The 17,239-nt window shown below is 37.8% G+C and overlaps 1 protein-coding gene across 6 annotated transcripts in view; it reads left to right on the top strand.

Annotated features, from left to right (window-relative positions):
• LOC126295317 (histone-lysine N-methyltransferase eggless-like) overlaps positions 1-17,239 on the top strand; it is a 337,334-nt gene that overhangs the window by 113,643 nt on the left and 206,452 nt on the right. For all 6 annotated transcript variants that reach the window (XM_049987773.1, XM_049987771.1, XM_049987774.1 and 3 more), the window contains 2 exons: positions 12,624-12,770; positions 16,945-17,064. In XM_049987773.1, the coding sequence (XP_049843730.1) occupies positions 12,624-12,770; positions 16,945-17,064 (267 nt within the window). The remainder of the gene's footprint in view (positions 1-12,623; positions 12,771-16,944; positions 17,065-17,239) is intronic.

The following is a 17,239-nucleotide window of genomic DNA, read 5'->3' on the forward strand; positions in this document are numbered from 1 at the left end:
CCTCTGGAATATTTTACCCAAGAGGACACCATCATCATTTAACCATACAGTAAAGCTGCATGCCATCAGGAATTTAAGTAAATGATTTATTTTCTCATAAATATTTACCATGTAGCTCATTTTAGTAACATTTTTGATTGATGATTTCCAGAGAATCATGTGATTGTTATAACTTACTGAATAATAAACCAACTTCATTAGTATTAAAATTGTTGACCTTAACAAAATGTTTCGGTATTGTTATTGCTGTTTGAACTTCATCAGGCATAAGGTGTATTTTAAAAAAAAATTTAAATATTTAAATCGATGACAGGAGTTCGCATGAATGATTACATCTGTTGCAGTTGGCTTTCATAGGCGGCAAAGCAATGCTTGCTGTCACAAACTGAAATGGTGAGCGCTAAAAAATTTATACTTCTATGGTTCTCATGTTATACTGTGAAGAAAATCTTAGGTTGAATGTTATTTTAAATAACAGTAAGTGAATCTATTTCTTCTTTGGAACCACTAAAAAAGCAACAGAGTGTCAACATATATACTTTGTAATAGTGGCATTTCAGGATTGTCTTTGTAAAATTCTAGTTCAACATAACAAACTATCTTTTTGAAAACATGTTCAATCATTAAAACAGAAGTAGTTAAAAGGTAAAGTACTCCCATGTAGTTCATTAAGATCAGGCACTTCTCCTGTAGTTATAGTTTTGTGTTATAATAAATTATTATGAACTTCTGTGATGTTTTCATTTACTGTGTGCTCTATTGGCTGCTATTGGCACCATGCAGAAGAGAGCATAGATCTGCTACCACTTAACCCATAGTTTCTCCACACATCCAGCAGTTGACATTTGTGTCCATGCTTGATTTTCAAACTATTCCTGCCGCCATTGGATATTTTTTTCTTTTAATTCTTCTTATGTTTTTATATTTAGTTTGTAACTCTTGTGGTTGGGTGACCCTTTAAACCTATAAATGTGCTTATATTCCAGAGAATGGTTTTTATATGATCAAAACTGATGTCATTTTTTTAAAAAAACATTTTACTTAAATTGCTATTGTTCTAATGATGTTTACAGTGTACTTCTGTATTTATGATTATAAACATTTTAAATACTGGGTATTATGAAAGACAAGTTATTGAAACTGTGTGCTTCCTGTTGTGCCCATGTTATAACAGTGCAGGCGAGTATGAACCTGCTACTGACTGACTGATTGACTGCTGTGTCATTCCCTGACTAAAGCCATCTTTGGACATCAGAATGGAGTGGCAAACAGTTAGCATACCGTCATGCCTAGAGTATAGCTTTTAAATCTTCTTTCTTAAATTGTTCAGATAAATATGGCAGTGTTATCACAGAGTACATGAATGGCTCAAAAAAAAAAAAAAAAAAAAAAAAAGAAGACACTCTAGGTTGCTCAGAAGTCTTCCCTGCCACATCTTTAGGTTTAAACTTTACAGCCAATTTACTGTGTTTAATGCAGAACTCTATGTGATCTTTAAGGTACTGAAGCACGTGTTATCACTGAAAAAACTAAAAAGTCCAAAACTACAAGACTGGCTCCTTCCACTGTGCTACTTTTAGATAGGTGGCAGAGACCTTCCGCTCTGTATGGTATATGTTGTAGTCCAACAAAGATTGAGTCTTTGTCAGCTGCAAGAGTCATGATGAATCACTATTTTCTAGGAAAGAAGTGACAAATTATTCAACAGATGTGGAGAATATTCTGCATGGTTGGAGGAAATTATGTACGCACGAGGCTGGCTGTAAGGCGTAAAAACATAACTCACACTTCTATTTCAGTCTCTTTGTCTCTCTTGATACACAATATCTGCATAAACCAACATTTCTCTCTATCCTTCTGTCATTCATATCTGGCATATTGGCGAGCACGTAAGTTGTTCTCTCTTCCACTTTGATCCTCACTTCCCTGCATCCACTTGCTTCCTGTCTTTCCTCTTGTCCTACCAGTAGTTCTCCATGCTTCTGTGATCTTTCTGTTGATATTCATCCTAATCATGTGCCTAACAAATCATGTCCTTTCTGGTTTCTCCTGATAGTTGTCACACTCCAGTTGAGTTCTCCCCTAGGTCTTCACATTCATATTTCACAACCTCTTTTAGGACCTAGTATTTTTCTGAGAATTTCTTTCTAATCTTTGTATAGTTGTGCCACATCTGGTCTTCTTAGTGCTATTGTCTCACCCACATACAGAGCTGCATTCACCATCATTGTCTTGTAGTGCATGGTTGTTGTGATCATAGACATTATGTTTCTACTGTATATGCCTCTTGTAACACAGAAGGCTGACCTTATATTCATCCTGTGTAATTCCCTCATTTCTCCTTATTGTTTCTTTTATATATTCTCCAAGGTACTTAAATTTATTAACCCTCTGCACAGTGCCTTTCAGTGTTTCCCAGCTCTTAGTGCTCACCAATGTCTGTCTTATAGACAATCTTCAGTTCCACCCATCTGGCTATCATACGTAATTTGTCTAGTTATGCTTTGTATCTTTTTCTGTCTCATTATCACTATGTCGTCTGCAAAGACTGAGGAGTCCAGTTAAGGCCGTTTATCCTTTGTATTCTCACTGTTAATATTTGGTTTTCCAGTTTCATCTTTTATTTCTCCCCACTGTTCAGTGAATTTGCCCTTTACTATGTTGAATGTAATTGGTGATAGTTCAGCTCTCTTTTTGGAACTAGTCTTGATTCCTGCAGCACTCTTGCGTATCATGCCCTTGCCTACTTGGCCTTCCTCTGTGTCTGTTATATTCCTGTTACTGGTTTTCTTGTAGTCCCATCTAATTCTCTATTGTTCGGGATCCTTCAAAGAGTCTCTATGTCAAAGTTACCATCCTTTTGTTTTTTTTAGAATCAGAGTAATGATATGTTGTGAGCTTCCTCTTCCCTTCCTAAAGACCAACTGATAATGTCCAACCATACTTTTTATATTTTCTTCTACTTTCTTCAGAAGTAGTTTTGATAATACCTTGTAGCCAATCACTAGTGGCGATGTACCCTAATAACTGTTTGTCCCAGTTCAGAATTAAATGGCTCTTCTGTGAGATAGTAATGATTCTATTTTTGTTTTATTGCTAACCTTGGTGTTCATCATCTTTTTAGTGAATCTCTAATTGATTGCTGCATGTTTAATCTGGAAATAAGGTGGCAGGAATTTTCTAGGAGCTCACAAAGGCATTTAATTCTGTAAACCATGCATTGCTTGTTTATAAACTTGAAAAATATGGCATCAGCAGAAGCGCCATACAATGGCTTAAATCTTACTTATCAAATAGAAAGCAGTTAGCATCTCTTTAAGTGGTGCATATTATTGTTCTAACTGAATATATATGGGAAGAGGGAAGGAGAGGGAAGATGAAAGGATGTGGGTTTTAAGGGAGAGGGTAAGGAGTCATTCCAATCCCGGGAGTGGAAAGACTTACCTTAGGGGGAAAAAAGGATAGGTATACACTCGCGTGCCCACACACACACACACACACACACACACACACACACACACACACACACACACACACGTTCATCCGCACATACACAAGCAGAAATATATATATTAAAAACAAAGATTCCGAGACTTACCAAGCGGAAAGTACTGGTAGACAGGCACAATAAAAAAACACACAAACACACACACACAAAATTTCGAGCTTTCACAACCGCCGGTTGCGAAAGCTCGAAATTTTGTGTGTGTGTTTATCTATTGTGCCTGTCTACCGGCACTTTCCCACTTGGTAAGTCTTGGAATCTTTGTTTTTAATATATTTTTCCCCATGTGGAAGTTTCTTTCTATTGTATACTCCTGGAAATTGAAATAAGAACACCATGAATTCATTGTCCCAGGAAGGGGAAACTTTATTGACACATTCCTGGGGTCAGATACATCACATGATCACACTGACAGAACCACAGGCACATAGACACGGGCAACAGAGCATGCACAATGTCGGCACTAGTACAGTGTATATCCACCTTTCGCAGCAATGCAGGCTGCTATTCTCCCATGGAGATGGTCGTAGAGATGCTGGATGTAGTCCTGTGGAACGGCTTGCCATGCCATTTCCACCTGGTGCCTCAGTTGGACCAGCGTTCGTGCTGGACGTGCAGACCGCGTGAGATGACGCTTCATCCAGTCCCAAACATGCTCAATGGGGGACAGATCCGGAGATCTTGCTGGCAAGGGTAGTTGACTTACACCTTCTAGAGCACGTTGGGTGGCACGGGATACATGCGGATGTGCATTGTCCTGTTGGAACAGCAAATTCCCTTGCCAGTCTAGGAATGGTAGAAAGATGGGTTCGATGACGGTTTGGATATACCGTGCACTATTCAGTGTCCCCTTGATGATCACCAGAGGTGTACGGCCAGTGTAGGAGATCGCTCCCCACACCATGATGCCGGGTGTTGGCCCTGTGTGCCTCGGTCGTATGCAGTCCTGATTGTGGCGCTCACCTGAACAGCGCCAAACACACATACGACCATCATTGGTACCAAGGCAGAAGCGACTCTCATCGCTGAAGACAACATGTCTCCATTCGTCCCTCCATTCACGCCTGTCGCGACACCACTGGAGGTGGGCTGCACGATGTTAGGGCGTGAGCGGAAGACGGCGTAACGGTGTGCGGGACCGTAGCCCAGCTTCATGGAGATGGTTGCGAATGGTCCTCGCCAATACCCCAGGAGCAACAGTGTCCCTAATTTGCTGGGAAGTGGTGGTGCGGTCCCATACGGCACTGCGTAGGATCCTACGGTCTTGGCGTGCATCCATGCGTCGCTGCGGTCCGGTCCCAGGTCGACGGGCACGTGCACCTTCCGCCGACCACTGGCGACAACATCGATGTACTGTGGAGACCTCATGCCCCACGTGTTGAGCAATTCGGCGGTACGTCCACCCGGCCTCCCGCATGCCCACTATACACCCTCACTCAAAGTCCGTCAACTGCACATGTCCACGCTGTCGCGGCATGCTACCAGTGTTAAAGACTGCAATGGAGCTCCATATGCCACGGCAAACTGGCTGACACTGACGGCGGCGGTGCACAAATGCTGCGCAGCTAGCGCCATTCGACGGCCAACACCGCGGTTCCTGGTGTGTCCGCTGTGCCGTGTGTGTGATCATTGCTTGTACAGCCCTCTCGCAGTGTCCGGAGGAAGTATGGTGGGTCTGACACACCGGTGTCAATGTGTTCTTTTTTCCATTTCCAGGAGTGTATATATATATTAAAAACAAAGATTCCAAGACTTACCAAGTGGGAAAGCGCCGGTAGATAGGCACAATAAATAAAACACACAAACACACACACAGAATTTTGAGCTTTCGGAACCTGCGGCTGCTTCGTCAGGAAAGAAGGAAGAAAAACACTGTATCCAACTTAAATTTCCATTCATCCTGCATGACATGTCTCCTTTTTCTTCCCTCTTTCCTGACGAAGCAGCTGCAGGTTGCGAAAGCTCAAAATTGTGTGTGTGTCTTTGTGTGTTTTATTTATTGTGCCTATCTACCGGCGCTTTCCCGCTTGGTAAGTCTTGGAATCTTTGTTATTAATATATTTTTCCCATGTGGAAGTTTGAAACATTCCACGTGGGAAAAATATATCTAAAAACAAAGATAATGTGACTTACCAAACAAAAGCGCTGGCAGGTCGATAGACACACAAACATACACACAAAATTTGAGCTTTCGCAACCGGCAGTTGCTTTGTCAGGAAAGAGGGAAAGATGAAAGGGTAAGGAGTCATTCCAATCAATTTCCTGACGAAGCAACTGCCGGTTGCTAAAGCTTGAATTTTGTGTATATGTTTGTGTGTCTATCGACCTGCCAGCGCTTTTGTTTGGTAAGTCACATCATCTGCTCCATATTAGGCCCAGTTCTGTTTCTGTGCTATGCTAATAACTTATAATTACATATCAGCTACCTATCAGTTCTATTCACAGGTGATACTTCTGTCTTAGTTGAAGATCAGGATTCAGAAAAAAATCCAAATCCATGATGAGTATCCTCAGTACCTTAGAAACTCCGTTTTAGCTATGTGGGTTGAAACTAAATATATGTAAGACTCACAGTTCAAAACCAAACAGTCAAAATGCAAGCAGATTAAGATTTTACACAACAGCCAAGATATAGAAGAAGTTGACTCAGTCAAATCCTGAGGTTTAACTGTACATAAAAATTTGAGCTGACATGTGCACATGGAATACCTAGCTTTGAATTTGCAGTGCAAATATTATCAGCTGCAACTGCCATGGGCACATGAAAAGTAGCATGTAAAAGCTGCTTTGATTCCATTATTAGGTATGGTATTGTTTTTTGGGGTAAATCAATATGGTGCGGACACTAAAAATACAGAAAAAAAATTTCAAAATATGTGCACTGCAAATCACAAAGAACCATGTCAACCATTATTTAGAAAACTTAAAATATTAACTCTGCCATCCTTATACATATGAGATAATTATATTTTTGTACACCAGACATGAATTATTTGAGGGAAACCATTTTGTCTATTTACATGATATTAGAAACAAAGAAAATTTTATACCCTCCACCCACCATCTCAGACTGTATGCCCAGGGACCTCAATATATGTGAATGAAAATTTGTAATGAATTAAAAGGGAACAAGTTGGTGCAGATGTATTTAGGTCCACTTAAAAGGAAGCTACAGTATATGAGATACTGGAAGCATTATTACTCAGTGGATGAATTCATGCAGGACGAACTGGAAATTTTAGTTGGATACAGTGTTTTATATATTTCAAGAAATATCCGTATGGTGTTGTTATTTATTGTAGTGCTATTATTTATTAATGTAAAAATCTTTGTAACTGTATTATAAATTTTTGACATGTCTCCTGTATGCAAACCAAATTGATTGCAAATATACATCATGAGATGAATAAAACAGAATTCACAGTACCACAATGGTGTATTTCCCATGTTTTATTATCACTTTGTTTGGCACTGAAACATGTTGGCATCAGTGTAATTTTGTGTTATCAGTAGAATTCTATTAACCTTTCTCCATTTTGCTTGTGATATTGATGGTTAATGTGGTGGTTGTAGTAGACAAACCTGTTAAGTGTGCTCGACAAAGTTTGATAAACAAAGTGGAAATCAGAGAGTACTTCAAGAAAGAGACGAAAATGATCTCGGAAAGTGAGTCTAGCAACGTCCAGACAGAGGGAGAGGACCACAGTGACAAGTGGTACCATCTGATGATGCAGTACAAGAAATTGATAGTGGCAACCATCAAATATCGAAAACTAGCAGTACTACTTGTAACTATGACAGCCCTCACACAGAGGGCTTGGACCACAACGTTATGGGACAAGTGGTGCCACCTGTTGACACAGTTAAAGAAACAGAGTGGGCACTATCACATACCATCACTTGGATGGACCACTTGTAACTACAACCATTAGCCTCCTGACTATGACACAATATTAGAGGCAAAAGCTGCAGAAAAAGTTATGCAAAAGATTAGCCTCATGAAGAAGAACATCACAAACAGTGTAAAGATTTTGATAAAGAAAGAAATTGTGAGTACAACATAGAAGACACCAAAACAACAGAAAAGACCCAACACCATGAAGAGGGAAGCCGAAGATGTGTTTCTAACAAAAGAAGATGAAATACCTACAACATGAGACATGACACAATATCAGGATCAGAAGCAAAAGTAAATGAACAACACTGAAGTCACCCATAAAAGGGAGAGGAGACCAGCTAAGCAGCATGAGACACTGACTGATGTTGGACCATGAGATGTAGATCTACAAACTGCAGATAGGATGGCCCTGCTCTACGTAGGACAGTACAAATGTGAGAGACCACAGGATTAAATAAAACAATTTCTCAATAAGAAAGGAATGAAGGAAAATATAAAATGTGAAGAACTGCCCAACAACAATAATATGAAATCCTTAAAGTAGGCATCCCCTTTCATAGTTGGCAAATAAAGATGGATTTTGGCCAGCAGGTATCACTGTCAGACACTTACATTTTCCCCATTTTTTTCCAACAAAATGCCAGGGTCTCTCTTCCATAAGACTTAAGAACACCGCCCAAGAAAATGTAAAGAAGTAGGAGCAGTAGGAACCTTAAAGATCCTCCTATGGAATATAGAAAGTGCAATGTACATAGCTCAAAGGGCTATGACACAGCAATCCTAACACACATTTCTAACAAAAAACTGGCAATACCCAGAATTTTACTGCACTCATTTCCACGCAAAACAAATGAACAGAGGAAGACCCAGTGGAGGAATAATTGTTCTCATAAAACCAGAATTAACACCAATAACTGTAACTATCAAACAGGGACGTACAGTTCTGATAGAAATGAAACACATTACAACAATATCAGCATACTTCCAACTGAATAAAACAGCCTCTGATGTACTAGATGAAATAGGACACCTGATCACTCATAGCAAGCACAATAAACCATTAATTATTTCTGGAGACTTAAACTGCAGAATGGACATAACAAAACTACAAAGCAAAAATAATAATGGAAAAGTTGCAGAAAGAAGACTTTGTCTTATTAAACAATCCTAACATCTCTACATATATTTCCCACAATGACAAGAGCACAACAGACATCACATTCATAAGGTGACCAAACAGACATAATATATCATCTCTCTGAACTGCAGACAACACACCACTTTGAAATGTATCCCTCTGGAAATAAATATCCAAGGAGAGTGGTGAGAAGCACGAGAAAAAGAGGAAGAAACACTTTCAAGGGAAAGTTGAAGCAAAATCACGTGACATAAAACAAATTGAAATGCTAATAGACAGTTCATGACTAGAGGAAGCAATAGGAGAACTCCTAAGACAGGCTGCTAATCCCAGATACAAAAGATGGATGAAAAATTCGATTCCGTACAGAATGTTACAGGCTAAGAAAAGATATTCTGCAAAACCTACGTCAACTGAAAAGGTGCACAGAAAACACTACACTCCTCAGGACTTATGCTGAAAAATGATATATCTATAAGAAAACTTAGAAAAGGAGAACATTCTAGACAAGAGAAGGAAGGAAACTAGTGGAGGAAGCCACAAGAGGCCCTTACATTATGCCCCAGAAAATGAGTTGAAACACATTACATCAATTTCAAAAAATGGGAGACATGCTTCAACAATACAGTGAACAAGGAAGGACTAAAAGACAGACCAGAAGACAGACAGAACACAATGCCACAAACAACTATGGAATGGAGCTCAAAGATGTAATTAAAAGCATAAGAACAAAAAAAATGCTGCAGGTTCTAATGGACTTTATAGAGAATATTTAAAAGATACTGTCCAAATATTAACGCCAATTTGGAAAACAACTCTACAGTAAGTGCAAAGAAACAGCCTCCATTCCAGAACAGTGGAAACAGACAATAACAAAATTGCTATATAAAGGTAAAGGAGTCCCCAAGGACCCTCGAAGACTTATGTTTCAAAGTATACACAAAAACAGTAACAGAAAAAATAAAGCAAATAATCAACGAACACCTTGAAAGCCAAACAGGATTCAGGAAAGGAAGATTAAATTTGACTGTGATAGAACTCCTAAAGAGTGTATTGGAAGCCCTTGGAGACAGAGAAAAGTTTTGTGTAGTACTTTTAGACTTCAAAAAAAGGATTTCATTTTATAAACAGAAAATTAGTGGCCAAAAAACTAGAGGAAACCCTAAATGAAAACAAAATATGGACACGAATCATAAGTGCAATACTGTGATGGAACAAAATAATGATTGCAGACAACCTCGTCCTCTCAGAGCTGATACCCCAATAAAATCGAGTGCTTCAGGGAGACCCACTGAGTCCTCTGTTATTTTTCTTTGCAGCAGAAGAGATTGTATGAATACCCCAAAGGTAGGGTATAATCTCATATGTGTTTGCAGATGATATTGTAATAGGGCCAAAGGACAATGAAGAGTTACAACAAGCAATAAATGATATGAAAGATTGATGCATTGAACACAGCCTCCAAATAAATGTGTCACGAACAGAAAGGATGGTGCTCAGAAATGGAGGAAGAGTATCAGCCGAGATCTTTATATGGGAGAGAAAACTGAAAATAATACCAGACTTCAAATACATAAATGCCACAATAGAAATAACTGCAAAATGTTTCACAAAGCATGTAGTGGAGAAAGCAATGCAAGCAATAATGGCAATCCATGAAATGGAATACATTAGATCCCTCAGCCTAGAGACAGCACCATTGCTGTCAGAGCCAAAATCTCCCCATTATGGTGTGGAAATTATCAGATCACATCTCAAAGTAAAAGCCTAACAACACTAGAAGGAGTAAAGATGAACTAGATAAACAAAGCAATTGGAGCATCCCACACAACAAAATCCAGACTTCTGTACCTGTTGGCTAGTGAACCCTTCCTCATTGAAGACCTATGGGCAATCTGCTTTGGAAAACTTATGAAAAACATTGAAGGAAGGAAGATAAGATATACTTCCAGAATTTTTCAGCACAGGTGCCATGATTGATTGAACACAGACAAAGGAGTACTTTGAAATGAGGCACCTGCTCACCAGAATGGCAGTCTATTGTTTCTACCACTTTATTAGCAAGTACACATTGTATCATGAACCAAATACAATGTGCGACTCCAAACTGTCATCAAATATGCAAACGTTACCATATATAGATCTGTGCCAAAAGGGCATGGTCAGTAAGTGACTATGCAAACCACAACATGTAAAATTTCTAATTTTGTATATTATCATTGTACTTGGAACTTGTATGGCTATTTGGCTGCTATAAACTTATTATTATTATTATTGTTGTTGTTGTTGTTGTTGTTACTCTTGCTCTTATGTATTCATCTTGCCTTTTCTATTCCCTTATGTTGGTTCTCCCATTCAGTCTGTGAATAATAATTACATATGAGTGTCTTCATCAGTGCATGTCCATTTGTTATTCTGCACTTTTTATTCATTTCTTATGGTCAATGTTGAGATTATTTCTCTCCTACTTTTTACTTCTGTCATTCCATTCGTGAGTCTCTTCTTTACTATGAATGTTCTACCTAAGCAAATAGATTCATTCCCCACTCAGATTCCTGATTATTCTTTCAACACTGTGAAGCCTTTTGAATAACACTATATTTGCCTTCCCAAATTTTGTTTCTTGCATGGGTAGTAGCTCAATGCTTCTCTCTTTCATCTTCCCTATCATGTGATTAAGTGTACCAGTCTTGGCCATTCTGTGTTTACAATGCCCATTCCAAAATTAACATTAATCTTTTTTTAGTTTCTAGCTCCTACTCTTCCTTTATGCTCTTTTTGGCAGGTTGCCCAGAATCTGAATGTTTTCTTGTAGTGATCATATTTGATGAAGGGCTGCACCTCTGGGGTTATCTCGCCTTGAATGTGTGATCAGTTTATCATTCAAAATAAATTCTATTGATCTACCTTTCTGCTTGCCAGTCTGAAGAATCTGTCTGTTTTTAGCTTTCTAATTTTACTTTGTAACTGATTATAAACTAATCAATTTCAATTCTAAAGTAATTTAGGACAATCACATCTATGTTCTAGCTCTTTTTTTGTTTGGTAAAATATGGCAAATTTCAGTTTTAGTTTTGTTTCGTCCATGTCAAATGCATTCTGTACTTCTTTTATTCTCAAATATTTCTGGTAGGACATGTGTTATTGTTCTCAGCAAATTATACTGCTGATGTATGACCTCTGTCATGGCTGTTATATCTGAAGCTATCCACTGAGGACTTACTTCATCCCCCCACCCTTCCCCTATTTTAACATTAAATATGCTTCCTCCACTTAGCAGTTTGTGACGGGATTTCCTTTAGTTTTGTATAGGTCTTTGGACACCTCATCAGTATTGAAGATGTTGATACATAAACTTGAATGGTTTCAATGGAATATTTTCATTTTAGAAACAAGTCCTGCTTTTATGTCTTATAGTTCTTTGATATTTAAAGTATTGTTTCTATTTTCTGCTGTACTGTGAAGAGTAGACCTGAATTACTTCCCTGCTCTGTCCCTGGTCTTCACTTTTTGCTGTACCTCTTATAACACTTCTGTATTCCCATTTGATCTTACATAATTCCTCTTCCAGTTTCACTTACCTTATTTGACATACTAGAAATCTGTAATTTATTCTTCCTAAATAAGAAATGCTAGAAGCATATTGGTTTTAAAGATACATGCTTGTATTTGTTCAGTCACACTTTGTATAACAAGTTGCAAGTTTAGAAGTAACTGGACATGCTCTGAGGCCAGTGTTTGAGTTCTGTGGGCCAGAATACACCAGGAACTTGTATGTGGCAGCAGAGCCTTTAACAACCTTACTTTGATGCATTTTTCTGGTAGGGCCTGAGAAGCTTGGGAAGACTTTTTGGCATAAGTGTAAAGCAGATCTATTTGTTTGGGGCACTGGTAGGTCATCCTCATGCAAAACTTTCAGTAACTGTTCAAAATAGTTGAAATAACTTGTTGTTTTTATCTTAAAAGTTTCACCACAAATTCTTTGTAAATTAAAATGAAAGCTAGAGGACACAGATTTCTTTCACAGTTATCTCTTTGTAACTGTATTATTGATAGATTATTACCAACATCTGTTACTTCAGAGAAAACACCAGACGTTCAGTAATGGGAATGTAACTGAATCTGCTCCAGTTCAGCGTGTGCCTTTGCAACAACTGTTGCAACAGGGTTTATCAGTACTTGGTGCACCACCAGGAACCACAAACATGCAAGAGGAAGTGGAACACAAGGTATGTTTGATAACAACAGTTTCATATCATTAAAAGCTGTGTGTGTGTGTGTGTGTGTGTGTGTGTGTGTGTGTGTGTGTGTGTGTGTGTGTGTGTGGTATTCCATAATCATTGCATGAATTTATTGGAAGTGTGTAGCAGGTCTGTACAGTCAAGAAGTACCCAATTTTATCAAGAAATTAGGTGAGGGCTAACAAATAACTACTCTGTAAGAGCTGAGTGATAAATGAGCAGGTACCTTAGTTACTCATCATCTCAGATGAAGAACAGCCCACAGTTGCACTAAATTCTGTTTATTTTAAATCTTGACCATGGTTTCTGCTATAATAATATAACCTTCTTCAGAAGTCATACACACTAATAAATGGAGAATGTCTCAGCCCAGTGGCTGTGTCAAGTCCACTCATGCACTAGGGTGCTAGTTGTATAAATAATATGAATCATTGGTAGTGTGGCTACGTACGGTGACTATAGTTGGCTGGTAAAATTAGCCCTATAATCTATTAGAGCATATAATTTGCCTGATAAATGGTGCAACGTACCTCACTGTGGTGTGCACCACCTATGGTGCACAGGGTACAGCACATTTGACGATCATGCGCCCAGTGTAACAGAGGTAGTGACGGAGGACATACAATGCCATATATAATTTTACTTATGTTCAAAACAGGCTTATGACTGTTGAAGTTATTTTATTGGTCTTGACGCAGCCGCTGGGCTGAGACATTTTTCATTTATTAGTGTGTATGACTTCTGAAGAAGACTATATTATTATAGCAGAAACCAAGGTCAAGGTTTAAAATAAACAGAATTTAGTGCAACTATGAGCTGTTCATCATTCGAGACAATTTCATAACAGTTGCTGTTGTCACTGCCATGATGAAAACAATGAAACTTAGTGAATGAATGAATGAATGAATGTGTTGACTTGTACATTGTGATCTAATTTATGGTATAGAATTGTGATGTAAAGGTAATGGAAGGGTAGCTGGTGCCTCTCCCTATCAGCAATCGGCCACCCTGCCCTAACCCTCCCCCTACCAACCTCATTTCTCCCATCACCTACTCCACCTGACACAGACCTTAACCCCATTCCAGGTGCAGTGTTGGCGCAATGTAATCAGCTGAGAAAAAGTTGCCATGCAGATATATATATACATGTATTCTTTTAGCTTTAAAAGAGGATTCATTTGACATAGCATCACTATGTCAACTACTCAGTGCCCCAAGTATGGTGAGCTATTATCTTTACTTAATGTGTTATTTAAATTCCACAAAATACTTTCAATTTCTATATTTTTTTAATGAAAAGATATACATTGCTGCATGTCTGGGTAGCTTGAAATATTTTAAGGTGTGACATATGGCATTTCGTCAGCGGGTCTTACTCTCCTCCATCTTATTTTGAAAGTGTGAACTCTCTGCGATGCTGCTGCAATGAATTTTGAGATTTGTTTTGTTTTGAGTAAGAGAAGATGATGTAGGAGGATAAAATGTAGATTGTATGTCACACCTACATGAATAAAAGAGTTTACTCAAACTTCCTGTTGTAATTTCAAGCTTTACTGATTTTGCAAAAACCATGCTTCAGTCTAAGGCCAACAGTAGTGTCAATCTCAATCCTATCGTGTTCCTTGTCCTGTAAATTGTCTCATGTCAGTGAAGGTGTCCTTTAGTACCAGTTGTTGGATTCTCTAGTGATGGTACCATAGTCATGGACCCTCTTCCCATCATCAAGTATTTTGCATTGAATCTTCATAAGTGTCTGAATTTGGCGACATAATCCTAAGTTACTGTTGTAGAAACACACAGCAATTGCACCACAGTGTACCTCAATGATCACTGTCCAGTATTACTCTTTTAACAATTTCCATTAACTGTACTGTGAGGAAAAGAAGTTTGATGGTTCCCACATCACAATTATGGAGACTATTTGTGTCTACAATACAGAACACACTAGTGTCATCCAGTCATGTTATTGTCTCCCTCAGCAATTTTTTTAGTCAGTAAAGGAAAGTCTCTCCGAAGAGCTCCCTTCTGAAGTAGTAACTACATTCATAACTTTATTATACTTTGATTTTCTTTCTTCAAGATATCGGACTAACAGAACTATTTGTGGAATATGCAATATAGATCCTTTTGTTAATTTGTTGATACATTATCTTCAGATACTTTGCTTCTGATGCAGATGGATTTTCCCATAATGAATGTTACTCACTACCAAGGAATTGGAGTCATTCATTTTTAGACAGCAGCGTATTTGGATACAGTTAATCCATTCTATCTATTTTTGGGATGCAAATATTTTATTGATTTCTACATAACCAATTATTTTTTTGCTTTGATTGCTACATCTAAATGTTGAACCAACTGCTATAATACCTGGAAATTGAAAAGAAATAATTTTTCTCTAATTAGCTTATTTTTGGGCAAGGAATTAATTTGCCTCATTTTCTATATTTGTACTTGGCTGCTCTGTATACCTAATGGTAGTTTCTATACAACAGTGAATTGTGATTTAGTTGTCTGGGTGTTTTTGATATGAACATACAGATGTTCATGTAACACTCAGTGTATCTCAGATTTCCAAAAGTAAGTGCAATATCAGTTTATTTTATGCAGCCCAGTTATGAGACAGTGACTCTCGGTTGTAGATGTGCCTGTTTGTACAAATCTTATATACAAAAATTACTATTTATATTATTGAAAGCTGCTTTCTTCACGTTTTATGAGATTTTCTCCAGGGTCAGATAGTAAAATGAAAAATTTCCCTTTCACAGTTTATTATTTGAATTGAATAAAAGCATGCTGCATGGACTTATGATTGAAGAAGTGTTAGAGTAACTGTAGAGGTATGAAGTGAATGAAGACTATGCTCATAACTTAAAATTAGTGATTATTCCACCCAACATAAATGAAGTGACAGATGAAAGAGACACCAAAGAAAATCCACTAATCAATGACTATATTGTACAATATGCCGCAGGTAATTCAGAACTTGTAACCAGAAGGAATGGGAAGGATGAAGCTTATGTTACCAGTTTATCTCCAGAAGCTAAGCAAAGGGAAGCATTAGGACATAGACGGAAAAACACAAAAAATCACCATGTTGCAGAATATTTAGCAAATAATACAGTGTGACAGGTGTTTGAGAATTTTTTCCTTGAGAGACTAATGAATACTGTAACAGAAAAAAGCAAAATCTATGTTTGACTACAGAACAATATAAATTTTCTCCTAGCCAAAGGAGAGCTAAAATTCTTTATAGGCATACTACATCTTAGTGGGTATCATAAGCTTCTCTGTGAGAGTAATGTACAGGGAGTAGGTGTTGATCTACTGGAGATGTGGATATCATTTTATAGGAGTAGGACAAGATCAAGGACATGGTGGTGGATGTCAATCATCCAGATAATTAATATCTGGATAGTAAACATATGGTGTGCGTATCAGATTGCTAACCCAAAACAGGAGCTCTCACTTTTGGATGTCCAAGAGAGAATATAGATGTACCTTTCAAAAAAACAGGATCAACACCAAAATGCAATGAAGCAAAGTGATGGGAGTATGGGTGAGCAAAGATGTATGACTACCACTTTATTGCGACAAGTAAAACACATACAAATGTGCATACTGGAAAAAGCAACAAAAATGTGTGCAATTTTGGTATACATCGTAAGTGTTTTTGTTTCATTTCATACTGAATAGATACTCAGTAATATTACAGTGTTTTTATCTTGTTCTTGATGTTTTGTATACTTTTCTGCATTGACATTAATTCTGTGCTTTTTGATAGTTAATTTTGCCACTGTCCCAAAAATGGGACACTATAGTTTTTGTACTACCATAATGATCACAACTGTTGATTTTTAATTAATCAATCAGGGTATCACATTAATGTCAAAAAAATCTTGAAAAGATAGAATAATAAAGTTTTGAAGTGCATGTTATGGCGTAAGAAAAGCTTTTATAGTGTTGGAGACATATGTCACTATCAATGAAGAATTGGGTTAGCTGACATAGAATACCAGACTAGAGAGTAATTATTTACCTGCAAATTTATTGTTTGTTTATTTTGATAATTTGAAGAGCGTTTGTTTTCTGTGAGATAAAAATATGCAACACTTTCAAACTTTTTCCATAGCTATGCAATTCTTTATTGTTCTTGTTTCAGCAACAGTGGCCATCCCCTCTCCTTTCTAAAGAACACTTAAATCACACACTGCAACAGAGATTTTCTGTAGTGAACCCAGTGACAAAAACTACTTCTGCACGAGAGAAACATCCATATCAGGTATATTTATTTTACAGTATTTTTGAAGTGTATTAGCACATACTGAGTACAAGGATACATAAGGCTGTTTCAAATGTTGTAGTTCAGCCATAGGTATCTGGAGGCACAGTTTGACAAAGAACAAGTATAATCCTCTCTGAATTAAAAGAATTGTTTCACATAATGCAATTTTGCT

Source organism: Schistocerca gregaria, chromosome 11, assembly GCF_023897955.1.
Source record: "Schistocerca gregaria isolate iqSchGreg1 chromosome 11, iqSchGreg1.2, whole genome shotgun sequence".
NCBI classification, from domain to species: domain Eukaryota; kingdom Metazoa; phylum Arthropoda; class Insecta; order Orthoptera; family Acrididae; genus Schistocerca; species Schistocerca gregaria.